Raw genomic sequence first — 27,673 nt, forward strand, 5'->3', positions numbered from 1 at the left:
TAATATACATGATAGAGAGGTGGCCCACAAAAGGTACTTAAGCCTTCCATCACCAGAATCTCGTGCGCTTTATATTTCTGCCCAGAACCATACTTTTCTCCAACAAGCCTTCATTAACAGAAAGTGTCAAAATTTTTCAATATCTAACTCCCTTCATGACTTTTGTCATCTAGCCAAAAATATCTCCAATAACTTTGCTTCTTCTTTCCCTCCTTTACTTCAACCAGATGGCACCACTGCTATCACATCTATTTCTAAATCTTTACTCAAACCTTTGCTAAAAACTACTTTGGACGATTCTGGGCTTGTTCCTCCCTCTCCTCCACCCTCTGACTACTTCATGCTACCTATTGAAATTCTTAGCAATGATGTTTTCCATACCCTCACTGGCCTAAACCCTCAGAAGGCTTATGGACCTGATGGGGTCCCTCCTATTGTTCTCTGAAACTGTGCCTCCATGCTTGCACCTTGCCTAGTCAAACGCTTTCAGCTCTGTCTGTCAACATCTACCTTTCCTTCTTGATGGAAGTTTGCCTACGTTCAGCCTTTTCCTAAAAAGGATGACCATTCTAATCTCTCAAACTACTGTCCTATTGCTTTAATTTCCTGTCAATCTAAAGTTTTTAATCTATCCTCAACAGGAAGATTCTTAAACATCTATCACTTCACAACCTTCTATCTGATCACCAATATGGGTTCCGTCAAGATTGCTCTACTGTTGATCTGGCTTTCCTTACTGAGTCTTGGTCATCCTCTTTTAGAGATTTTGGTGAAACTTTTGCTGTTGCCTTGGATACATCAAAAAGCTTTTGATAGAGTCTGGCACAAAGCTTTGATTTCCAAACTACCCTCCTACGGTTTCTATCCTTCTCTCTGCAACTTCATCTCAAGTTTCCTTTCTGACCATTCTATTGCTGCTGTGGTAGACAGTCACTGTTCTTCTAAATCTATTAACAGTGTGTTCCTCAGGGTTATGTCCTGTCACCCACTCTCTTATTATTCATCAATGACCTTCTAAACCAAACTTCTTGTCCTATCCACTCCTATGCTGATGATACCACCCTGCAGTTTTCCATGTCTTTTCATAGACGTCCCTCAGGAAGTAAACATTTCACACAGGGAAGCCACAGAACGCCTGACTTCCAGTCTTTCTAAAATTTCTGATTGGGGCAGAGCAAACTTGTTATTGTTCAATGCCTCAAAAACTCAATTCCTCCATCTATCAACTTGACACAACCTTCCAGACAACTATCCTTATTCTTAAATAACACTCAGTTGTCCCCCATTTCTACACTGAACATCCTTGGTCTGTCCTTTACTTATAATCTGAACTGGAAACTTTACATCTCATCTCAAGCTAAAACAGATTCTATGAAGTTAGGTATTCTGAGACATCTCCGCCAGTTTTTCTTACCCCCCAGCTGCTAACTCTGTACAAGGGCCTTATCTTTATCTGTTCATGTATGGAGTATGCTTCACATGTCTGGGGGAGTTCCACTCATACCGCTCTTCTAGACAGGGTGGAATCAAAAGCTTTTCATCTCATCAACTCTTCTCCTCTAACTGACTGTCTTCAGCCTCTCTCTTATCGCCGTAATGTTTCATCTCTAGCTGTCTTCTACCGCTATTTTCATGCTAACTGCTCTTCTGATCTTCCTAACTGCATGCCTCCCCTCCTTGCTGCACAAGACTTTCTTCTTTCTCTCACCCCTATTCTGTCCACTTCTCTAATGCAAGAGTTAACCAGTTTTCTCAATCATTCATTCCTTTCTCTGGTAAACTCTAGAACTCCCAGCCAGCTTCTGTATTTCCACTTTCCAATGACTTGAATTCCTTCAAGACACTTATCCTTCAATTTTTGACTACTGCTTTAGACCCTTTTTTGGGACTGACATCTCAGTGTTTTTTTTTTTATTTATTTATTTTTTATTTTATTTTTGTTGCCCTTGGCCAATGTCCCTCATATATATATATATATATATATATATATATATATATATATATATATATATATATATATATATATATATATATATATATATATATATATATATATATATATATATATATATATGAGAGTCTTCAAATGTCAGGTGAAATCCTTCACTTCATATTCAGAGCTTAAATCTGCTCATTTATTTACTTATTTATTTATTTATTTATTTTATTTTTATTCATTTTGTTTTTCAATGTCTGCCAAAACTGGGTGCATCTTATGAGCCCATGCGTCTTATGAGCCATCAAATATGGTAGGTGTCATTGAAGAAGAGATAGTTATCTGAAAGTTTGTATCGAGATGATATATGGAGGAATTGAGTTTTTGAGGCATTAAATGGCATTTTCCTCAACTATAATGACTGCAAAAATCACTGCAAAACAGAAGGATGGCAACTTCTTATGGTAATCCTTTCACAATTTTAGGTCAAGTATTAACAACCATTTCACTATGATGCACAAGGCATGTCACCCAGCCCCATGTGTTCTACATAATGTGTTTGAAATCTCGTTTTCTAATACAGGAAGAATGGGATGGCCTTCGCATGCCTCAATCACACAGATTTCTGGGTCCACTCCTTCATTTGTCACTCAATCATAAAACTGAGTAGGTTCAGCAACAACCATATCAGCAAGTGTAGGAGCTAGACAAATGAGTGTAAAGGTGGTAAGGATACCTGGGCCGAATCAGAAGCACTGTTTATTCTCTAATGTTTCGACAGGAAAGTCTTCTTCAGAGACTTTCTGAAGAGGACTTTCCTGTTGAAACGTTAGAGAATAAACTGCTCCTGATCTGACCCAGGTTTTCTTACCACTTTTACACTCATATCAGAAAGTTCAGCAACAACCATATGGCAACTCCCTTTGCTGGTGGCAGGGATGAGTTGTGAAGACTGATATCACACTCTCCAGCCACTTCCTGTCTTTGATGTTAATATGAGCTTGTCTGTCTTCCACAGGGTTAGAAAAAAAATAAATTAATTAATAAAAAAAAAAAAATTATATATATATATATATATATATATATATATATATATATATATATATATATATATATATATATATATATATATATATAATTTACATATCAAAATTTTGTCCTATAACAGACTAATAAATAAGGTCTATACATGTACATATACATTAAAAATGTAAAAGTAGTCAAGCCTGATCCATTAATTTCCTATACACAGCAAGTTAACATAGGCTTTGTCCAACCAGACCAACCTGTATCAGCATGACCTAAACAAGTGTCTGTTCTTCATTAACAGAAAGTGTCAAAATCTTCCAAGATCCAACTCCCCTCATGACTTGTCACTTAGCCAAAAACATCTCCAATAATTTTGTTTCTTTATCTTTCCTTCCTTTATTTCAACCTGATGGCACCACTGCCATCTCATCTCTTTCTAAAGCTGAACTTTGCTCAAACCTTGGATGATTCAGGGCTTCTTCCTCCCTCTCCTCCACCATCCAACTACCTACTTCATGCTACCCATTAAAATCATGTGCATTGATGTTTTCCATGCCCTTGCTATCCTAAACCCTTGGGAGGCTCATGGACCTGATGGGGTCCCTCCCATTGTTTTCCAAAACTGTGTCTCCATGCTTGCACTTTGCCTAGTCAAACTCCTTCAACTGTTGTAGCCAAGGCATCCAGGCCTATAGCATTGCCCCTGACGACGCCAGCGCCTACACCATCCATAGTAACATCCCCAGCATGACCCCTCATGAGGCCATGTCACCCACTTACATCATCCCTGGTCATGAACAGGACAGTGCCTGCCCTGATGCCAAGGCACCCAAATGCTGAGTAAAGGTGACTCAGGCAGGAGCTATCAATAATCAATTTTACCATTACTCCAAACTTACAGATGTACTTTAATGAAATAGAGATAGGGCCAGCCTATGCAAGTTGATGGCCTCACAAAACAGTGAGCCACTATTAGCCTCAGTAATGTGTGAGCTAGAAGGGCATAGAAAAGCTACACCTGCTTGTGTGTAAAGGTGATTAACCATAGACTCCCACCAGGACATGTTTCTTACGAACCTACATATTACTAAGTGAAGCATAAACATCCTGGTGATTGTGCATATTGAAGGAAGAGATGAGTGTACTAACTAGTTAGATTTTAAACCTTAAAGGATAACTCCTTATGTAGCAGTAGGTAGCAATGTAAGTAGGTCGACATCACCATCATCAAAATTGAATACAAGGTGAAGCAGAGAACGATTCTTTCAGACCCTAACTAGACTCCAAGAGTGGAGTGTTACAACTTTTTGGAAGGTGCTCACACTTAACAGCACCATGAAGCTCCCAGTCATTTTCTGTCTCACCCTGGTCATAAGTAATACTTAGAAAATTTTTCTTAAGTGACTTGTGTGTCTTGACTTAGTATGTTATTTACAGTATACTGTGGTCTCCATATATTATATGTTATTTTTCATGGGTTGATATAATACTGAATCTTAATGTGTGATTTAATATCTTTTGTGGTGCTTTGCATGTAGTGCTAATATTTTAATGTTGGATTTGATTATTCTTTTATGTGATGTGCATTTATATGTTTATGTGTTATGTGTTACTGAATGACCTGAGTTGGCTGATAAAGCCCTACTAAAGTAAAGTGAATAGTTAAGATTTATCGAAAACTTACTCAGTTTTAATATGTGGTGGAGTTATTGTCTTTTGTTGCCTGCATGTATTGTTGGAATGTTTATTTACTGGTTGATAAATAATATTAGCTTTTCTGAACTGCGTTTGTGACTTATCCCACTGTGAGAGCCCCAGCCTTAACTCTAGATAACCTGGACTTCAACTTTGATGTGCTTGGTGTATAGATAATTAGTGCAGTTCCTGCATAGACTCTGTCTTACCTTAAAGGTAAGTTGGAGGATTACAACACAACTAAAATAATCAACATCTATCTTTCCTTCTTGCTTGAAGTTTGCCTACACTCAGCCTGTTCCTAAAAAGGGTGACTGTTCTAATCCCTCAAACTACTGTCTTACTGGTTTGATTTCCTACCTATCTAAAGTTTTTAATCCTCAACAGGAAGATTCTTAAACATCTATCACTTCACAACCTTATATCTGATTGCCAGTATGAGTTCTGTCAAGGCCACTCTACTGGTGATCTTCTGGCTTTCCTTGCTGAGTCTTGGTCATCCTCTTTTAGGAATTTTGGCAAAACTTTTGCTGTTGGTTTAGGCATATCAAAACCTTTTGAACACAAAAAACATTCAATAAGCAACAAAGTTGAGACATTTCAGATTTTATTCTTGCATCAACTCTACTAATTTTGAGTTTGATGAAAAGTGCCAAGGGCATAATGACAAACTCACCTTGAGATCATGAGATCGTGTGAATTGCTTTTCACACAAATGACATGGGTAAGGCTTCACTTCATTGTGCTTGAGGCGATGTCGGCGCAAATCAGTCCCAGTCACATAGGTGGCACCACAAATCTCACATGCATAATCTCTTTCACCTGTAAGGAAAAACAAGATCAGGATTTAAGCTTGAACTCAGCTGTAGGCATTCCTGATAATTATTCTTTCTTTAATCAATGATTTCATAAAATGCATATCTATCTACTGTATATGTCATGCCAGCAATCCCACACAGGGTGGCCCAAACACATCACAAAAATCAATCACACTCCTAATCCCATTTGCCCATGGTGGAAAGAGTCTTATGGACTACTGTACTAAATGCCAGGAACCCAGGCACAGCACAACAGGCAACAAACATACCACACCAAGGCATGATAGCATACAGTGATTTACCTCTGCCCATTCATAGTGAGACTGTTACCTATCCTGCACCTACTCCAATCCTGAGGCCACAGCAGATGCAAGGTACTTCCTGCAGAGTGACCCTGCACTCTAACTGGGTACATGCTCACACCCCCTCCAAGGGATTGACAAGACTGCATAATTTTCATGCACTCAGCACTATTGCTCTTCATTCACCTATCACCCACAATCGCTCTTGCTTGCTGCAGTCATTCGTCATTCAATGCAACCCAGTTCCTCCACTCTAGATGTGGTCTTCCTTTTAACCTTTCACCATGCACATCTGATCACATTATTTCTCTTTACTGACCTGCATTCTCTCCACATGCCCAAACCATCTGTCCATCCAGCCAACTCCCTCAAAACACCAGTTCTTTTTACCTCTTCATTTCTTATTCTGTCCCTCCATGTTATTACATACATACTTCTCAAACATTTAATTTCCATTACATTTAACAAACAGTCTCTGTTACTCCCATATTCCATATTGTAGCTTTATTGTCCAACAAAAAGCAATAGAACATTATACAAAGTAACAGGTTAGGGAAAGGTGGAAAAAATTGTGTATGGAAAAAGTAATTTGGATTGCTTTAAGTTGTGGCCTTTTATTTCCCTTATACTGAACTCCAAATTAGAGAGAAGACCAGTTGTACTGAAAGGAAAAGAAAAAAAAATGTGAAATCAAAAGCCTAAGAACTATAAATATGGATGTGTGTAATTCTCAGTAATTTTTCAGTCTGTTAAACATGTCACAGTTGTCTGAAAGTTTTGTCCACTGGTAACTCTTGGTAATTATATGCTACTGAAACACTCACTGGTGGTTGTAAGGATATATGTTTCAATTTATGTGTGAACATCCCTTGAACTATTTTGATGTCAAAGACTAAATAGTAAAAAAAAAAAAAAAAGTATCCAAAAAAAATTTTAATTTGACCAAATCCAAAATAATCTGGATGCCTGAAATTAAAAACAGGCCATGCCACATGCACCTGATAACTGTGCAAAGAAAACTAGAGGATAATACTTCTCTGCCAAGTCACCAGTCACCCATATTTTGTAATCAGGAAGAATATAATGTTGGGAAATATAGCAAATCCTGAGCATTAAAGAATTTAAGTGAAAATTACCAGTAGTCTATTGCACACAGGCAGATGTGTGGATTACTGCAAAAATATTAATGGAATTATTTTCCAAATATTTAATTCTAAAAGTTAACACTTATTTAAAGTTTCTTTGCCTTCCTAAGGATTCCAAGGCAACTTTTTCATTAGACAATAATTGTAGGGCTCATCACTCTACTCACAAACTTGTCTCTGGAAACTTAATTGCCCCTATATGTAACAAGTCTTATCAGCCAGTGGATTAAGGTGTAAGCCAGAAATTCAGTCAAGTATACAAGAAAAAAAAAGTATATAAGCAAAATGTTGAATTCTGATAGGTCAGTAAAGTATTTCCAGACATAATTAAAACTTAGAGGATACAATCTATAACACTCACTCAGCCCCTATACTGGAGTAATGTGAAGGAAGAAACTTACAGGGAGTGGTGGTGAAAGCTGCATGTCAAGGTAATGTTTTATGATGATAAAAATGAGGAGTAGGATTTTGAAGGCCAATAGAAGCAATAGATTAAATAAAACTAATGATAAGCAAAGAGCACCAAAAAAATGTGTCAGGAAACATAGAAGATGGATAGATGTAGGTAGTGAATTTCTGGGAGAAGAATCACAAGAAGCACTGTGGAGCAAAACATAAAGAAAGAGTTACATGAAGAAAACCAGGCAGAGGAAAAACAAAAGGTAACCTAGCAAAAGGGTGCAGTATTTTTCAAAGGGATGATGAAATTTGTGGAATAGAACAGTCAGTGCAATAAAGCATAAGTCCTCAATTTCAATAATTTACATAATTAATTTTATGAGAAATAATCTTAAAAGTGAAGTAAGCTGACATCAAGGATCTAAAATAGTATCTAACATGTTCTAATTTATTGAATTCATATCTATGGATCTCTACCCATATTTGTATCTTCTGTGAAAGTTTCAAATCAAACCAAAATCTTGGGTGCACTGTTCAAACCAATCACCACCTTTTCCAAGCTCACATCACACCACCAGTCTTCAGTTCCTGCTACCTATTAGAGATACAGAACTCAAATATAGAAGACTCACAGCCCCACTTGACAACTTAGTGCACCCATTACTTGATTGATAATATGGCACGTTTTCATGGTGAGGTCTCAAATTCAATTTTGACAGAACTTTTCTCCTGAACACACAAAGAGATACAAACATTTTCTGACTCTTCAAATTCAGGAGAAATTGTACTGGTTCAATGTCCTACCTTTTGGTACAAACATAGCACAGAGGGTTTTCACCAAGGTTCTGTTCCCAGTACATTCACACCTAACAGATGAAGGAGTGAATGTCCTATTCTACTTGAATGACTGGCTGATAGTAATTGACTCTCAGTCAGAGTACGAGAGAATGATAAACACCACAATTCAGGTAGGTTCTCACATGGGTCTGCAGTTCAACTTTTTCTGAGTTAAATCCTCACTTGACTAGACCAATCTGTCACCCCTTCAGTACAAAAAATGCTGGCAGAAGGTTTTCAGGATCAGACATTCCCAACACAGGCAGTGGGAAGGTTTGGTGGAGTCTCAACTTTGCAAAAGAGGTGGTTCTTTTTGCAAGATAAAGCTTTGCCATCTCATTTAATAAGGGAAGAAAGTTTTCTACTTGGTGGACAAGGACAAGTTAGTTGTTGTCTTGGAAGTTAGCAAGGCATCTATCATGGTGGTTGTCACCACACAAACTCAACACACTATTGCCTTGGAGTCTGGAGCTCCCAACTAATGGTCACTACAGATGTCAGTCTGGGGATTGGGTTATGACTCTTTGCAGGGCCACTCAAGAAGAGGAAGGTGGGACAGTGCGCAAGGCTGAGCAGACGGCTGAGAATCTTTGTTAATACAGCCCCAGGTCTCAGAATCTCACAATTATCAGTCTTAAGCAGGTCCAATAACTTCACTTGTTTTGGTCTCAATTTGTCCTTTGTCTGTCTTGCTTCTCCCCCATGCTTTGTGACCTAAAATGAAAGGTCTGGATATGTTCTCCAATCTGCCTGAATTGTTAAATGGGGCTCGCCATTCTTTATGTCAAGTGGCTGCTCTGAATAGTTAGTTTTCAGTTTGTCCCTCTACTTCAAGTAGATTGTGGATAAATCCTGTGAACAACAGTGTGTAACTCTAGGTGCATTGCAAAAATGATTTGTTTTGTCATTCAGGAAGCATTACCAGACTCTATCCCAAAAGCTAATCAGGTGAGGAGCTGTGCTTTGACATTAGTTTTTTTTAGGTCTTTTGACTTATCTGTGGTACAGGAACTAGATCATTGGACTTCTAGCAAGTCTTTTATTATGAGCAAAGCAAAATTCACTATGGAAGTTGTTTCATTTTGAGCAGCCTGCCCTGGCCCGACTGTAATGCTATTCAAACGCTAATATCTCCAGAACTACTCAGCCAATTGTAACAAAATTAGCACTATATGATACCACAACTCTGTCAGTTTTATATGATTTAGCTTTCATCTCTTCTATTGGGTGAAGTCAATGGGAAACTTGCAAAAGTAGAAGGGTGCTGAAAATGGGATTTCTCAAAAACTACTAAGCAATTTTAATGAAACTTAAGAAATGTCATGTTATAATTTTAATTAAATTCCTTAAGTCAACTCTGAAGCAGTGCTGCACATGTGCGAAGTAAAAATTCCAACTCTTTAACTAATTAACTGATCAAGCTCAAATTTTGTTGTTTATAAAAGTACTACAAGTTATAACAAAAAAGCATGTCAAATTTCCAACACTACTAAGCATGCACAAAATACAGTATAAAACTTCTTGTAAAGTGACTGCCAGTTTTCTGCAATTTTCACCAACTTCTTTTTGTCTCAACAAGAGTGGATATATACTTCTGAACACAGAATGAAATTTCCTATCCAATGGTGTGTAGCACAACCACTGGGCTCTTGCAAAGTTTTGAGCTAGAGTGATTTGAATATTAGGCAAGTATGCAATGTCTGGGATGCCTGAAATTGCCTCTCTCTCTCTCTCTCTCTCTCTCTCTCTCTCTCTCTCTCTCTCTCTCTCTCTCTCTCTCTCTCTCTCTCTCTCTCTCTCTCTCTCTCTCTCTCTCTCTCTCTTATTGAAATAGCCCTTCTACTGATGCATTACTGACTGCTTGGCTCATCAATCACCTTCCAAGGCATTTTACTGGTTACTGGGTATTGGGATTCATTTTGCAAAATGCTTCATGTGTAGCCATAAGTCTTCTCTCATAGTTTTTTCATCTTGCAGTGCTGGGTATTTCAGGTATGTGGTGGTACTCTACTCGTATGTTGGAAATAAATTTGTGAGAGCTTATTCTTGTATTTTTGTTTGAATTTGCTATTGCTGTTTTCAAAGTTTTCCCATAATGAAGTGGTTTTCAAGTGTGCCTATTTTCCCTGCTGCTTTTAACTACAAAATGAGGTGGTCTGACCAAGGAAAAATCCATATTTCGTAGCATTAGCAGCGTGGATACTTTCCTACCCTCTCTTGCAATCTTTTTAACAATGGGTTATTCTCCATTATCTGGTAGGTATGTTTATAACAGCACTCAGTATGGGTCAGCAGGGGAAGGGGGGGAAGGAACGGTAGAGGAGGATTGATGTTAGGCAAAGCCAGATTAATGCGGCTGTTTCAAGCATGAGATCCTGTGGATAAAATTTTCACGCTTTTTCTTATAATCTAAATTGGAAACTTCACATCTCATCTCTGGCTAAAACAGCTTCTATGGAGTTAGGTGTTCTGAGATGTCTCCGCCAGTTTTTCTCACCCCCTAGCTGCTAACTCTGCACAGGGGCCTTATCCATATATGGAGTATGCTTCACATGTCTGGAGGAGTTCCACTCATAACACTCTTTTTTGTCTCATCAACTCTCCTCTGACAGACTGTCTTCAGCCTCTTTCTCATCACCACAATGTTGCATCCCTTGCTATCTTCTATTGCTATTTTCATGCTAACTGCTCTTCTGATCTTGCTAACTGCATGCCTCCCCTCCTCCTGCAGTCTCACTGCACAAGACTTTCTTCTTTTTCTCATCCCTATTCTTTCCACCTCTCTAGTGCAAGAGTTAACCAGTATTCTCAGTCATTCATTCCTTTCTCTGATAAACTCTGGAACTCCCTGCCTGCTTCTGTATTTTCACTTTCCTATGACTTGAATTCCTTCAAGAGGGAAGTTTCAAGACACTTATCCTTTAATTTTTTACTACTGCTTTCGAGACCGGCATCTCAGTGGGCCTTTTTCTTGTTTTATTTTTTTTTATTGGCTTTTTGTTGCCCTTGACTGTTGTCCCTCGTACATAAAAAAAAAAAAAAAGATTCATGTAAGGCAAGAATTCATGTATTTTCCTTTTAAGTCATCTCCTTTCCAACCACCCTTAAAATCAAAATGAAAAGTAACTGACTGAATATGATGGTAAGTGATTTACAGGAAGTGAGAGGAGGTATGGGGAACCCAGGAATAACATCCCCTCTAGCAGCTGAGACAGTGCCTGATCTCAAAATTGGCAGTGAACTATAGCCTGATGCCTAAAAGAGTTGCTGGTATACGATAATCACCTGTTAATTACAATACGGAGACTGATGCACACGTCTACTATTGGACACCTAGTCTTGGAACTTTCCACACCTACTGTATATTATATATATATATATATATATATATATATATATATATATATATATATATATATATATATATATATATATATATATATATATATATCATCTTTAATCAACTTTTTTTTATTTTTTAATATCTGAATCCATAAATCAAAATTTGTCCCATAAGTATCTCAAGTGTATTTACAAATACATCTGAATAAAACTTATATAAGTACTTGATATTTAGTATTTAATCTATCTATCTATATACAAGGCCAACAATCCCACATGGGGCAGCTCAAAGCACCACAGACTCATACATGCATCATTCACACTCTTAGCCCTGCCAGTCCCTGGTGAAAAGGAATAGTCTCATGGACTACCCTACTATACCCAAGGAGCTTAGGCATTGCACAGGTAGCCACATACTTCCACAGCAAGATCAGGCTAGTATATAATGAATTCACAAAATGTATTTAATATTTACTACTTAAATATGTTTCTCCCATAAATGCAGTATACAGAATTTGAAAGTATTTAGCAATCAGCTCTAAGAACAGCCTTCTAAATAACCATATTTCCTGTCATGAAAGAAGCATTTTTTTTTTAGAAAAGATTCTATAAAATAACCCTGTCTTATACCATGAAGGTTAGGTTTTGGCAGGGATTGGTGTTATTGTTACTGGTACAAGACTAACACCCAAAAGATCACCATTTGATCTCCTGATGTCCCCAGAATTAAGTATATATATGCTTATAAATTATTTGATTACCATAATGATTACAAATTAAAATAATACTAAAAATATAAAATTGACAAAGTCTGTTAGATTACTGTCTTGAACCAAATATGAGACAACAGTTGTTCAGCTACATATGACGAGGATGATAGACAGAGGTGATTTGCTCTTGTGTTGATGCATGGTTAAGCATGAAGATAAGGCAGTTTCTTCCACTCCTCAGACATATTAGAGTCACATTTTGAAACTTTTAGGTTACAGCAGAATAATATTTTTTTTCAAGATGTGGGGACAGCAGTGAGAACAGATGGGGGAAGACAAGGAGCTGCAGCCACATGAGCTATAGCTAGTGCTGTATCCATCTTAACAAACATGCATAGACCAACATTATTGCAGAGTGGGAGTTGATATATTGCTATTCTATCTCTACTCCTTGCTGAGTCAAAACATCAGTGACTTGGACAATACCACAATTTCAAAGGATAGGCACTACTTGCGGTATTTCTTTCATGATTCAAATATTAAAGGATATATGACTAAGAATAAGAGTAATTTTGCATAAAAAAAAGCAGTGAAATTTTTTACTTTCTCAAAATGTATCTTGCCAAATTACAGGGGTGTCATACTCCAGCATGTCTTATATGATAGGAAATATGGTAATATCTACCAATCATAAGCTATGCTCCTCTCACTTACTGTTACATTACATACTGAACATGTTTATTATTTAGATATGAAGCAAGTGGATTTGTATTTAGACCTTTACGATAAAATGGATATATTGTCTCCTCACCTGTATGTAACTTGGTATGTCTCTTGAGAGCATTTATGGCAAAGAAAGACTGACCGCAGACTTCACACGTGAATCGTCGTTCACCAGTGTGATAAACCAGGTGCATTTCCATGTTAGCCTTGCGACTGAAGGCCTTTTTGCAAATAGGACATTCAAAGGGTCTTTCTCCTGTGAGAGAAAAAAACTCAAGATTAGTAAATCTAGTGCATTATATTTCTTTCAATGCAACCTATCACTTCTTACAAATAAAAAATGGTACTAAAAAACAAATGGCAAATAAATAAATGAATAAAAAGAAAAAAACAGGTTCCTACAGGAAGCATTCTGAAAATTAATCCCTCATAGTTTTAATTTGCCATGCCACACATGATGTCACTGAAGAAGACTGGATAGTTATCTGGAAGGCAGAGGTATAATACTAGAAGCACCTCTGCTTAATGTATCCAGAGGCAGCACTGGAGCAACAAAACAGAAAACACAGGCAAAATTGTGATCTGAGAAAGATGACAGAGAATTTGAAGGAATAAACTGAAAGACTATAAACTGATTGTGTCTCCAAGATCAAGAGCTGAAGACAGGTGCAAGATTACAAGTACTTAGGGATGTGGATGAGTCCTAGTGGGTGTGCAAAGGCAAAGAATGAAAAGATAAGTATGGTAAACCAGTTGGTAGGTCGACTGGGAAGCGCGGCAAGGATGAGAGCAAGTAAGTATGATGTGTTGAGAGAAGTGTGGAAGAGTGTGGCTGTGCCAATTATAATGTATGGTATGGATGTGATTGCATGGAATGAAAGTGAAATTGATAAGTTAGAAGTGGGCCAGAATAGAGTAGCAAGGATGGCACTGAGTGCACTGAGGTGCACAGCAGTTGAAGCCTTGAGAGGTGACATGGGATGGAGCACCTTTAGGGAAAGACTCACAAAAGCCACACTTAGGTACAAGATTAGGCTTGAGAGAATGGATGATGCAAGAATAGCAAGGAAGGTGTACCTGTGGAATGAAAGTGGAAGCAAATGGAGAAAGAGATGCATGAGAATGACAGACAGGAATGGATTGCAAGTTGTGTGGGCGATAAGAATGGCAGGGAGGAATCAAAATGAGCATGAATGGGTGGTAACAAGAGGAGGCAGAGTGGGAGCCAAATGGGATGTGAGAAAATGGAAGAATGAGATAGACAAAGAAGTGAAATGTGTGGGACTGAATGAATGGAAGAATGAAGTGGAAAGAAAGAAGACCCTGGAATGGTACAAGGAGAAAGAGGCCCTGAGGTATGAAAGGTGGTATGATGGAAGCCTGGGCGGTCATCTTTTCTTCCGAGCAAGGGCACAGTGTATGGATGTGAATGCAGGGAGTTACAGGTGATCTGAGTCCGGCAGCAAAGTGTGCCAGATGTGTGACATGGGAGAGGATGAGACGGTGGAACATGTGGTGCTGGAGTGTATGAAGTATGCCAGAGACAGGAATGAGATGATGCAAGTGATACTGACTGAGTTAGGGCATGAAAGGAATGAAAGAGTGGAGAAGACAGGAAAGGAATGGATGGTGTTGTTGCTGGGATTGTGTAGAGAGGCGAATGAAAGGATGATTGAGGCGGTGAAAGAGTTTCTGGAGAGAAGGTAGTGTGCCAGATGTATGAACAACTAGGATAGAGGATGCTGTTCGTTTCTCTTTTTTTTTCCCCTTCTACAGGAGTTGCCGATCCAAAGGCCTGGCTCAGGAGTGATCCTGTGCCACCTGTACCATCAAGATCAAGATGTATGCCAGGTAGTCCAGTTAAAAAATTACTGCCAGATATTCTCAAAGCGAGGGAAAAATTGTGTGTGTGTGTGTGTGTGTGTATGCACAGGGTCTATGTCTCAGCTGCCATCCTTTGTTGGGAATTTTGATTGACTGATAAGTTGCTGCTACAATGATGTGGTCTAGAGTATTCTCTTGATGGAACATGATCCCTCTGGTCATTATTCCTAGCCTCTTGAGATTCTCATGCATTTGTATAGACAAGTCATTATAGTATTGTCCTTTTGGGAGATAATCCATTAGTAACATACTTTATGGATCAAAAAAAAATAAATGCCATGATCTATCCAGCCAAGTCTGTATGTAATGGTGGCCTTCTTTTGGTTGGGGGAGGATGTTTTTCTTGTTTCTTATTTCAATTCCTGTTTAGTCTCAGCCCGCTAGTAATGAATCCATAACTCATTTATAGTAATGAACTGAGCCAGAAAATTTCCAGATCACTTGCAGAGTTTCAAACTGTTGGTGAACAAATTGCATCAAGTGCACCCACTGAGCTGGATAAGCTGATAGTCATCAATCTTGCTTAACCATCCCAAATGAGGTAACACACCACCATTTTAACACATCAAAGATTTTCACTTCAAGAACCAGACAAAAAGAAAAAATTGTGTGAATTAAGCTTTGAAAGTACAATGATATCCTTAGGCAGATTTCATAGACATAATTTATCATTGTTTTCTGGGTGAGGCTCACAACTAATGTCACCTCTCATAAATGCAGATCAATAAATTTAAGTAAATAATCTCCCTCAAAAAATTAAAACAGTGTTTACATCTCTGTTTCATCATAAGAATACAAATCAAGGGGCCAAGATTTTCAGCTAACTCATCGCATTCCTTTTAACTGCCTTTTATGAATATGCTAGGATTACAGTGGCAATATTCTTCCAATATTTTTTTCTTTACAGATAAAGAAGGCTGGCCAAGATCCAAAAAAAGGAGAGAAAAAAAGGCAGATAATTTGCCATTAAAAGTTAGTCTCCCCAAAAAAAACTAGTTTCCACATATCAGAAGGAAAGAAAATAAAAAGAGCAAAGGGTCCCAGAGTTTATCAGTAAAAGAAATAAATGAGTGAAGATATTGCTTTGCTTAACTCTGGCATTAGTAAAATAAACTACATTGGTGTGAAAGTAGAAAGTCTGGTGTAGCAAGACCATAGGAGGGAGGGAGAAACATGCAGTAACAAATGAGAATTAGGGAAATTACAGTAAAGGATGGCAAAAGATGCAACATTACTGTTGAGTGTGAGAGGTTGCAGTCATCTAAAGAGCTGCCATGGTGAAAACTTTTGACTCCATCCTGGATAATAAAATGGTAAGACTGTGTGAATGGAGGCCCTCCTTATATGGGAAGTGTATTCCATACAAGTGTGAAGAAAGGCACTGTATAAAGTTGTCATCTCTGAGGAGAAATTGGCAGACAACAAAAAAACATCAAACTTCATCATAGCTATTTTAGCAAGAGATGAGATATTAAATTTTTAGCTATCTACGGTGTCTGGTCATTTCACCACACCATGAAGTCACTTTGCCCACAGGTCCATTTGCCCACAGTATGGAGTCATTTCACCTACACTATTAAGTGTTCCATATCTCTCTAAGGAAGATGTAGTTCCTATGGTTGAATGTTTCTCCCATCAAGCAACCAAAAACTTAATTGTAAATGACAAAAGAATATATTTCAAGAATGTGGATCCACAGTTCCACATGGTCACCTTCTAGCTAAATATTTTCAAGTCTGTGTCTACTAATAATGACACAAAAGGATGGCACCATTGATTAAACAAACATGTTGTAGGTTGATGCAACCTACTGTTTCACCTAGTAAATGAATGTGCCTACATAAGGCTGGTAATAAAAAATAAATAAAAAAAAAGCTATGAAGGATCTACTGCAAAAAGTTAAGGGATTTTCAGGATAGAATATTCACTCTGGGGTGTGTATGTAAGGAGCAAGAGGTCATCATATCAACTGTGGAAATCTTGTGCTCATCTCAGTGAACCAGTCTGCAGCTGAATCTTACATGAATGTATTTTATTAAAGGTTTTATGTTTAGGTTTTCATTCTGCATTTTTTATTAAAGGTTTTTATATTTAGGTTTTTAATTCCATTTTTAACTAACTTTTATATTTAGGTTTTAAAGATTTTACTTATATATATTTTTTTTTATTCATCACATGAATTTAATAAACTTTTATTTAATTTTTCTGATTTTTTATTTACCACTCAATAAAAGCCCCAACAAGCCCCCTACTGTTGCACCATCCTGATAGTGCATGGCCTCTCAAATAACATGACACTTACAGATAACCACTTCACACATAACTAATAAACATCTTAGTACATGTGATACAATATACTCCATGTACAGTAGAACCTCAGTTCACAAACATCTCAGATCACAAACAAATTGGTTCACAAATTAGTTTTGCAACCAAATTTTAGCTTGGTTCACAAATGATAGGGTTGCCATATATGAACTATCAAAATTCCGGACACCTTCACTAACACCTGATTATGGTCCTGATATGATACTGGAAAACATGTAAATTAATTAAAAGAAATTCAACTTATTTACCTTTGCATATGGCTGATAATCTTGAATTCCGTTTTTCCACTTAGCTTAGTTGCTGTCTTCTAACTCTTCTTCAACCACTGCGTGTGATGCTTGATGTGCTGATGCATATTTTTCTGTAGATCTTATATTTTTAAGTAGTTCCTTGTTGGACTTTAAAAAGTTGAAGAAGTCAACGCAAGAGGTCTCTCGGTAGTTGTACTGTACAGTCAGAATACTTTTCATTGTATCAACACTCAGCTTGTTCCTTTCCTTCGTCCATTGACTTTGCATCAGCGAAAAGACTTGCTCCACATTAGCATTGTGGGATGTTACAGCAAAAAGAATTGTGCAATTCTGAGCAGTTCTGAGTGGCATTCAATATTCTTTGATGCTTCAAAGTATCTGGTCCATTTTTTATGTGCTGGTAATTTACTGAAATCTTCATCGTTCTTGTTCCTTTCTACAAACTGCCTCAAGTTACAAACTTGGTCAAAGCACTTTACATCATCAAGCTCTATTCCCTTGTCTATCAAGTATACAACACAAGGTTCCACATCAGTCCAGTTTGGCATTTCACTCAAGACCATCCACTTGAAACAAGAGAACTCTTCCAGTGGTTTCATCCACTTTGCTAAGTACTCTGAGCATCTGTTGTACAGGTTAACTACTTCAACACAGAACCTGTTAAACTCTTCTTCTTTTCCTTCTGTGCGCTTCTGAGCAATTAGTCCTTTAACTTTTAAAGATATGAAATGCTGGTTCTTTCTTTCTGCAAGTACTTTACACACAGACTCCAAATTTGTCAGGACTTCTACAACAAAGTTACTTTCCTTTTCAATTGTTTAAATGTGTGTGTGAAATACAGCCATTAAAGAGTGCATGTGCCAGAGGTAAATCTCACTCATTTCATTTTCAAAGAATTTTTTTATTACTGTTGGTGGTTGCTCTTGTGAAAGAAAGAAGGACTTAAGAGCAGGAAACATCTCTATCAGCCTTGTGATGCCAGGAAATAGTGACAGCCAATGACTCTTACTATGAGAGAGAAGTTTTCTGTACTCAACCTCAGCAAATTCACAATACTCCTTTAGTTTTTCAGAGCGAACTGTGTAGATATGAAAATACTGATAAATCTTATTGATAATATTTTCAATATCAATATCCATTCTTTCTGCTCCATGATGAACACAGTTATTCAGAATATGTGCTGGGCAACCTACTCCAATCAATGACTTTTCCAACATCTTCAGATTTGCAAACACCCTTCTTCGTTACGCTTGAGTCCTCCAAACATTGTATTGCAGTTGTCACCTGTAAATGCCACACACTTTTTAGTAAGCCCATGTTTATCTAGGGTTTCTTTCACATATTTGGCAATAGTGTCTGCAGTCTCATTTGGGGTGTTCTTAAACTCAATCAGTTTTGACTGTAAACCACCATTCTTCCAGTCAAAGTACTGAATAATTACAGGAAACAGCTTTAATGCATCATGATTACTACCATCTGTAGCAATTCCACAGTATACTACTTCATTTTCTTTTAGGCTTTTTAAGCAACATCAACAGAATGAGGTACAAGCACAGCTTTTATAATAGCTACTGTCTTTGTTCGAGTACTAGAAAACTTTCTTGCCACCTCAGAATCAGGAAAAGTTTTTTCAGCAAAACAGATGAACAATCCATGGATAAGAAACTACCATGATGTTTGACAGTGTGAAATGCATAAGCACCTTCTGCAGCACTAACATCTTCAGCTTCACTTCCTGGTTTAACAAAATAATGTGTCATCTTCATTGATGAATCCTCTTCTTGCACTGCTCTCTTATGTTTCTCAGAGCTCACATGTGACTGTAAGTCATTAATGCCTTTATGTGCCAGTGAGACAAATGTTCCTGGTTTACACACCAAACACTTGGCTTCCCACTCATCCCTGCTTTTTTTGAAGCACAGGAGTTTGTTCTGCATCTCAGCAGTGAATTTACACTTTCGTTTGGGCATCTAATGACGAGGTCACAAGGCTGCAAACAGTAATCCAAACTGACCCCTATCAGAGCTGGTGAAAGACTGGGGCGCGAGTGCGACGTCAAGTGAGGCGGTGTTGGGAAGGCTGCGAGCACCAACTTCATACAGGACCCATACACGTCAGTCTTGACGGAAACCAAACCAAAGCAGCTGCCACTCGGTGAACCCCCATCTCTCTCTCTCTCTCTCTCTCTCTCTCTCTCTCTCTCTCTCTCTCTCTCTCTCTCTCTCTCTCTCTCTCTCTCTCCATTATTTCAACCCAAGGAAATTTAATAAATGTGATTTTTTAACAGTTAGTAATGATGGAAGGTGAAATTCTGGACATTTGAGGGATTTTCAAAAATCCCCCTGGACGCAGATTTCGTTATCTGATTTCCGGATATGTCCGGGAAAATCCAGATGTATGGCAACCCTAACAAATGATGCTTTGGAGTATGAAGACACATTACCCACAATCCACAAAACCTCCTGCTCAGCTGTGCATTGGTATGCTTGGCATAAATATTGTTCGTGAGAGTGCTGCATTCAAAACAATATATATATATATATATATATATATATATATATATATATATATATATATATATATATATATATATATATATATATATATATATTCATTTATTTTATTTTATTTTTTATTTTTTTGCTTCCATTTTTTTTGTGCTATTTTACCCATTATGTCATCTAAGGGAAAAAGTGTTAATGATAGTAACAGTAAGAAGTCTAAGTGTATTACTACTGAAGTAAAGAAAGAAATTATTGGAGGAATAAACGAAGAGGGTAGGGAAGGCAAAGTTATCTGAAAAGATCATTGGGCAGCTGTGTCTTTGTGCACATGGGGTGAATCTCTCTCTCTCTCTCTCTCTCTCTCTCTCTCTCTCTCTCTCTCTCTCTCTCTCTCTCTCTCTCTCTCTCTCTCTCTCTCTCTCTCTCTCTCTACATAAAAATAAGTAATAGACACACATCCACTAACTGCATTCATCAGTAATTGAGCATCAGTCTGTGTTGACGTTGAACACCAATAAGATAACCTTCCTAGTGCACGCACGCACGCACACGCGCGCGCACGCACACACACACACACACACACACACACACACACACACACACACACACACACACACACACACACACACACACACACACAGAGAGAGAGAGAGAGAGAGAGAGAGATCAGGGAGGTAGGAACTGTACTCTCCCTTACCATCTCCCTTCCCTGAGAGAGAGAGAGAGAGAGAGAGAGAGAGAGAGAGAGAGAGAGAGAGAGAGAGAGAGAGAGAGAGAGAGAGAGAGAGAGAGAGAGAGATCAGGGAGGTAGGAACTGTACTCTCCCTTACCATCTCCCTTCCCTGAGAGAGAGAGAGAGAGAGAGAGAGAGAGAGAGAGAGAGAGAGAGAGAGAGAGAGAGAGAGAGAGAGAGAGAGAGAGAGAGAGAGAGAGAATGTAGGGAGGAGGGAGGGAAGGAGAGGAGGGTAAGAGGGCAAGGAATGAACCAGGGAGGGAGGAACAGTCTCCCCTCCCTGGTGGAGAGGAATGGGATCAAGAGATAGATAGGGAGATATGAACAACGAGAGGGACCATAGGGGGGCAAACTGTGATGTAGACTGCCAGTGAGACTTCCTCATTCTGGATAGAGGGTGGGGCATGGTGTAGCTCATTTATGTGATTAGTGGTGGGAACAGGAATAGTGGGAGAAGCAACAGAACCTCAAGGACAATATATGGAGTCTTAGCTACTCAACAACTAAAACAAAATGTAACTATGATGGCTACATAGGCGTCATCGTATTGAAAGGGCTAAGAATATTTCAATTTCATTCTATATTCTTTATAAAAAAAATAAAATAAATATGTACATATACCATATTTCTGAAGCTGAAATGGTTCAATTGTATTTACATTAATTTCAATGGAAAAAAAACTGTTTTGGTTTGTGAACCCAGAATGGATTGAATTCGTGAACCAAAGTTCTACTGTGTACAGTATATAATGTTTAGCTCAGTGGACATGACATGGAACGTATGGGCGAACCAACTATCATGTGGGCAAATACACTTTACATTTGGGCAAAAAAGCTTTGCTGGTGAATTAACATGTGGGTGAAGTGACTATAAATCCTATTTAGTTAAGAATATTCCAAGTATGTGCAATGTAGGGGAGAGAAATACTTAAATGTAAATAAAGAAGAGGGAGTGCTTGTCTGGAAGACTATGTCAACTATACAAATGAGAAGAAATTAGGTTTTTGAGACTAAAACAACACAAGGTTTCCTTTGCCCAGTCAGAAATTATAGAAAGATCAGAAGTTGGGCATACTGTGGCATCTACTGAGCTGAATATCTGACCAAAGAAGGCATGGCAAAACATCATTAAAAAAATCAGTAACAGGCATAATATAATCAGAGGGAGGAGGTGAAGAACAAGCCATGAGAAAAAAGAGATAGAGGAAGTGACAAAAGTGCTATCTGGATGAAAAAAATGAGGAAAGATGAAGAAAAATTATTGAACATGCATACTTTCAGTACATTTTCTTACAACTGAAAGATTTTAGCAAGTTGAAGAACAGATCTAGCACGATTTTTAACAGAAATATTAAAGGCATGAGTTTTCAGAGATAAAAGGCTGAGATGCTGTTTGTGAATTGCCTCTTTATCCTAGACAGCACAAGAATAAGATGAATTCAACTGAGATTTACAATTTGACCATACAATGTGTGGCTAAAACATATCTCCTCCCACAGGAGGGTGAAAAATAAAACATATTAGATACCGGAAATATATCTCTCCAAAGATTTTGATTCTGAGAGATAAATTAGTATAAAATAAATATAATACATAAATTATACTTTTCCTCTTCATATTTAATTTGTTACAGAGTGGAATCAAGTACTTTGTATAAAAAAAAAAAAGCTTTAGTGGATACACATACTACAAACCTTTATGTATTCTCATATGAATCCTTAAGTTTGTCCTGGAGGAAAGTACCTTCCCACACATGGCACACTGGCAAGGGTTGGGACCATAACTGTGTTTGTGGTGGATATGGACCTCCATGTGGTTTTTTGTAGTGAAGAACTTTTGGCAGTGATCACACTGGTATGGACGTCCATTGTTGTGTTCAGAACGCTGGTGTTCTCTCAGCTCACCTCTGTAATATGTAATTATACACAATAAAAATAAATAGATTGGAAGATACACAAATAAATTATTAAGCAAGTGTGTGTGTGTGTGTGTGTGTGTGTGTGTGTGTGTGTGTGTGTGTGTGTGTGTGTGTGTGTGTGTGTGTGTGTGTGTGTGTAAATATATTTATACATAAAGCATGAGACATTCAACTAAGCATTCTGGGATTTGCTGCATTATTTATTTATTTATTCTAATCTATTATTTATTTACTTATTACTTATTATTTTTTTTATTTTCTATTTCCCAGATAAGGCCAGTCAAAATTGAAGTGCACCTTATAATTATGCTTGTGTGCCTTCTATGGCCAAAAATATTATAGTTAAATCATTATGCAATATGTGGCAAGATTTAAAAGTTTATGCACCATAAGTACTCAAAATAAGAGTATAGCTTTGAAATTCCTATGACATGTTGCCATATCATAGACTTTATTTTTTTTTTTCATGAGAAACTTAAATACAATACTTTCAGGAAAATATATGTTTTTATATTGAATGATTCCCTAAAAGAAGAGGTTGCTCAACAACTTCTATCTTTACTTTTCCCTTCATGATTTCAAAAATAAAAATAATAGGAATTAAAAATAATAATAAGCCTTCCATCAGAGATCTGAAGGAGGATGTTTACTTCTATATAAAGACACAGATTACATTACCTGTTATAGAAGACAACTCGACAAACACGGCACTGCAACGGGCCTGGTTTTCTCTTCCCTGCTTCTTCAGCTCTGCCTTCCAAATCTCCAGCCTCACTATTATTTTCATCACTGCTAAGGCAAAGAAATTATATTTTTATCACATTTATAACTTCATTTTCCCAGAATTTCTTACATCATAATTCTACTTTATCTTTAGTCTTGATTTTAAGGGGCTATTATATGAAGTATTTTTATCCTCACCACTAACTTGAAATATAAACTTATTAGACATTCTTTAAATTCTACCATCATATTCACAAACCAATCAATTCCAGTCACAGGTCCATTGGCCAATACTTAATCTGGGTCATTATTTAATTTATATTCATCTTCAAAGCCAGCTAAATAAATCCTTACATGAAATCATTATTCATAAAAAGAAAAAGAAATCTTGCTGGTCACAAGAGATGAGTTATAGAAGTAAACAAAACACACACACACACACACACACACACACACACACACACACACACACACACACACACACACACACACACACACACACACACACACACATACACACACAGAAGAGGAGAGAGAGGTGACCTGATTGCTTTATATCAAGTTTTGTCGGGCTATGAAAAATTGAACTGGAGTGATATGGTGGTGAAAGATTTTTGAAGCACAAGAGAGCACGAGAAGGTGAAGAAGGGAGTGTGTAGAAAGGATATTAAGAACAGTTTCCTGCAAAGGACTAAAGGAATCTGGAATGAGCTGCAAAAAGTAGTAGTAAATGCAATAACTATACATGATTTTGAGGAAAAACTGGATAAGAGTAGATATCAAGACGAGACAGCACAACCTTAGACTCGTCCCATAAACCACAACTAGGTAAATACTAGGTAAATAAATACACACACACACACACACACACACACTTGTTTACGGCAAGTAATATGCAGGAAAAGTGGGATATATTCATGGAAATTTATAATGAAGGGGTCAGTAGATATGTACTGAAGATCAAAATAAAGGAAGTGATAAAGAAAAAAGACTGGTTTAATACAAGATGTATAACAGCAAGAAAAGAAAAAGAAGCAGCATGGAATAGATGGAGAAAAAAGGAGGAAGTGAGAAATGGGAAGAATTCAAGAAGGCAAGAAACGAATATATTAGAATCTTGAGAGATGAAGAAAGGAATTATAAGAAAGATATAGTTAACAAATGCAAAGATGAGCCGAAGTTATTCTACAGATATGTGAATGGGAAGATGAAAAACAAGCAAACAATAGATAAATTAATGAAAGATGACGTTACATATGAAGGTAGACGGTTACAAGTGGAATTAATGAACAAGTGCTTCCAGTCAGTATTCACCAAAGAAAGCAAATTTGAAGGAGAAAGAGCATGGCACAGAGACAATGTGATGAGATACAGGTGGACATAAGTGAAATTAAGATTATAAAAGAATTGGATGTAAGGCACAAGGACCAGATGGAGTGTCCAACTGGATACTTAAAGAATGCTGTGAACAACTGGCAGGAAGTATACACAATACCATAGTATGTTCTTTTAAGGAAGGAAAAATCCCTCTAGACTGGAAGAGAGCCAATACTGTGCCCATTTTTAAAGGAGGTAATAAAGAAGACCCACTGAATTACAAACCTATGTCCCTAACAAGTGTGGTGGCAAAAACAGAGGAAAGAACAGTTAAAAACAAATGTATGGAATATTTAGAAGAAACATACATTGACTGACAAACAATTTGGTTTCAGAAGTGGAAGATCTTGTGTCACAAATTTAGTGAGCTTTTATAGAAGAGCAATTGATATAATTCAAGAGAGGCTTGGGCAGACTGTGTTTATTTAGACCTAAAATTTGATAAGGTACCACACCAGAGACTGCTATGAAAAATTCAAAATATAGGGTGTTTGCAAGGCAACACACTGAATTGGATTACAGACTTCTTGAAGGACAGAGAAATGAGAACAGTAATAAAGGGAGAAAAATCAGAATGATGTAGAGTTACAAGTCGAGTACTACAGGGGACAGTCTTAGCCCCCATAATGTTTCTGGTGTATGTCAACAATATGGTGGATGAGGTTGACAGTCATATAAGTCTGTTTGCAGATGATGTGAAATTATTGAAAAGAGTGGAAAACAATATGGATTGTGAAATATTACAGAAAGATCTAAATACGATATATAAATAGAGTAAGAAATGGGAAATGGAATTCAATGCAAAGAAATGCAAGGTGATGGAATTAGGAAAAAGCAAAAGAAGACTGACAAGTTCCTACACCATGGGAGAAGTGGAAATTAAGAAAACCAAAGAAGAAAAGATTTGGGAATTACAATAAGTGATAATTTATCACCCGAAAAAAATGTAAACAAAATAGTTGGGGAAACCTATGAGTTACTAAGAAAGATGAAAGGGGCATTTGCTTATATGGATGAAGAGATGATGAAAAAGTTGATGGAATATGTGATTCGACCAAAAGTGGAATATGCCACAATTGTTTGGTCACCCCATAATAAAAAGGAAATAAGGAAAATAGAAAGGATCCAAAGAGCTGCAACCAAACTGGTACCGAGTTTGAGAGATTTAACCTATGAAGAAAGATTAAGGAGATTGAAGCTTCCATCATTACAAGAGAGAAGAGAAAGAGGGGACCTGATTGCTATATACAGAGCTTTAAAGGGTAAGGATCAAGTTGACAAAGAAGACAAAGGACTCAAGAGATACAAGAGGACATGGAGTGAAATTGAGGAAAACAGCAAGTAGAAGAGATATCAAGAAATATAGTTTCCCAAATAGAATCATAGAAATATGGAACAACTTAGATGAAACAGTGGTACAAGCAACAAATACTAATGAATTTAAAGTTAAGCTGGATGCTTACGGATATGGAAACAGGACAGCATGAGCATAGCTCTTTTCCTGTAAAACACAACTAGGCAACTAGGTAAATACACACACAGAATCTGATTTGCTTCTACTCACGGGTCATTGAGATTATAACACTATGTAACACGATTTTTGTCTTTGACAAACAAATGTTATTTTCCAACTCTTCATTATAGACAATAGAAAATGTCTATTATTCCTCTCAAACTTTGCTTTTGTGGCTTTTAGAATTATTTTTTGCCCCAAAATAGTTAAATTTCACCATTTTTTCAGATGGTATAACAGAGAACTTGTTTGTTCTTGTGTTGGTGAAATGACCACATATGTAGCAGAATGCAACTGGAGAATGATTGCAGTCTCTGGATGCCATTTCACCTCTTGTGATGTGTCTTGTCAAGCAGCCAAAGCAGAACTGATTGGTGGTCTACAAGCCCCTACTTTTATATTGTCAAGCAATACTCTAGAATATTCTTAATACTCTAGAATATTCTTAGTCTTTCTAGAATGTCTTCCAGAATCTTCTCAATCTTTCTAGAATATTCTTGAACCTACTTTAAAATATTCTGAATCATTCTAGAAAATTCTTGTAGATCCTAGAAAATTCTTGATACTTCTACATATTTCTACTGTATTCTATAAAGTTTTACAATATTCTGGAAATGTTTATGTTGAATAGAATATTCTAAAATGTTCTAGAAACTTCTAAAAGTGTCTGGTAGAACATTCTGGAAGATTTGAGATTTCTAAAATGTATGCAAATTCTTCTAAATATGAGAAATTTCTTGCTAGATCTGGTCATTTCAAGAATGATCTTACTATAATTGAAAATCTTTAGAACACTTTATATTTCTTTCATTGTTTTCACTTATTTGCAATATTTCAAAAGCAATTAGATAATCAAGTGAGATTTTGCAAAGGTCTTTACTTGATATGAAAACCAATAGTAACCCATACTATAATGAAATAAGGCAAAAATGTAAATTCACTGTTCTAACCACAAAAGCAAAGTTTTAGGATCAAAATAACTTTTTTTTTCTACTTTGATTAGATGGAAATAACTGGAAAATTATGGGTAAGAGTCAAGGACAAGACAAAAGTGAAATTTTGTTACATAGTGTTATTCAAGAAAGAAGAGCTGAGCTGAGCTGATCATATATATATCTGGATTTGAAAAAAAAAAATCAATAGAGTGCCACATATGAGACTATTAAGAAGGAAAACATCACAGGAGTGCAAGGAAACCTGCTGAGATGGATGAAGGACTTTCTAGAAGACAGGATGATGAGAGTTCATTAGGGATAAGGAAATTCCCATAGAGGCAAGTTATCAGTGGTGAGTAGTGTGTATCAATGATAAGGATGAAAGACTAAATAGTTATATGAGCTTGTTCAAAGATGATGTTAAATAGTTGAGAAGAGTGAAAAGAAAGGAAGATTGTGAAATGTTGCAACAGAACCTATAGGAATGGAGTCTTAGATGGGAAATGTAGTGTGCTGGAACTTGGAAAGAACAGAGGTTCAGGAAATTATAAATTAGAAAGTGAAACAGTTCA

General features: G+C 37.1%; 1 protein-coding gene across 4 annotated transcripts in view; it reads right to left on the reverse strand.

Annotated features, from left to right (window-relative positions):
* The window catches only part of LOC135104187 (GDNF-inducible zinc finger protein 1-like), a 112,658-nt gene that overhangs the window by 15,449 nt on the left and 69,536 nt on the right, over positions 1-27,673 (reverse strand). For 2 of the 4 annotated variants that reach the window (XM_064011292.1, XM_064011291.1), the window contains exons 8-11: positions 23,232-23,345; positions 22,330-22,541; positions 13,025-13,192; positions 5,337-5,482 (exon numbers count right to left, since the gene is read on the reverse strand). In XM_064011292.1, coding sequence (XP_063867362.1) covers positions 5,337-5,482; positions 13,025-13,192; positions 22,330-22,541; positions 23,232-23,345 — 640 coding nt within the window. The remainder of the gene's footprint in view (positions 1-5,336; positions 5,483-13,024; positions 13,193-22,329; positions 22,542-23,231; positions 23,346-27,673) is intronic. The other 2 variants (XM_064011294.1, XM_064011295.1) reach the window with 2 other exon arrangements.

Source organism: Scylla paramamosain, chromosome 10 (assembly GCF_035594125.1).
Source record: "Scylla paramamosain isolate STU-SP2022 chromosome 10, ASM3559412v1, whole genome shotgun sequence".
NCBI lineage: Eukaryota > Metazoa > Arthropoda > Malacostraca > Decapoda > Portunidae > Scylla > Scylla paramamosain.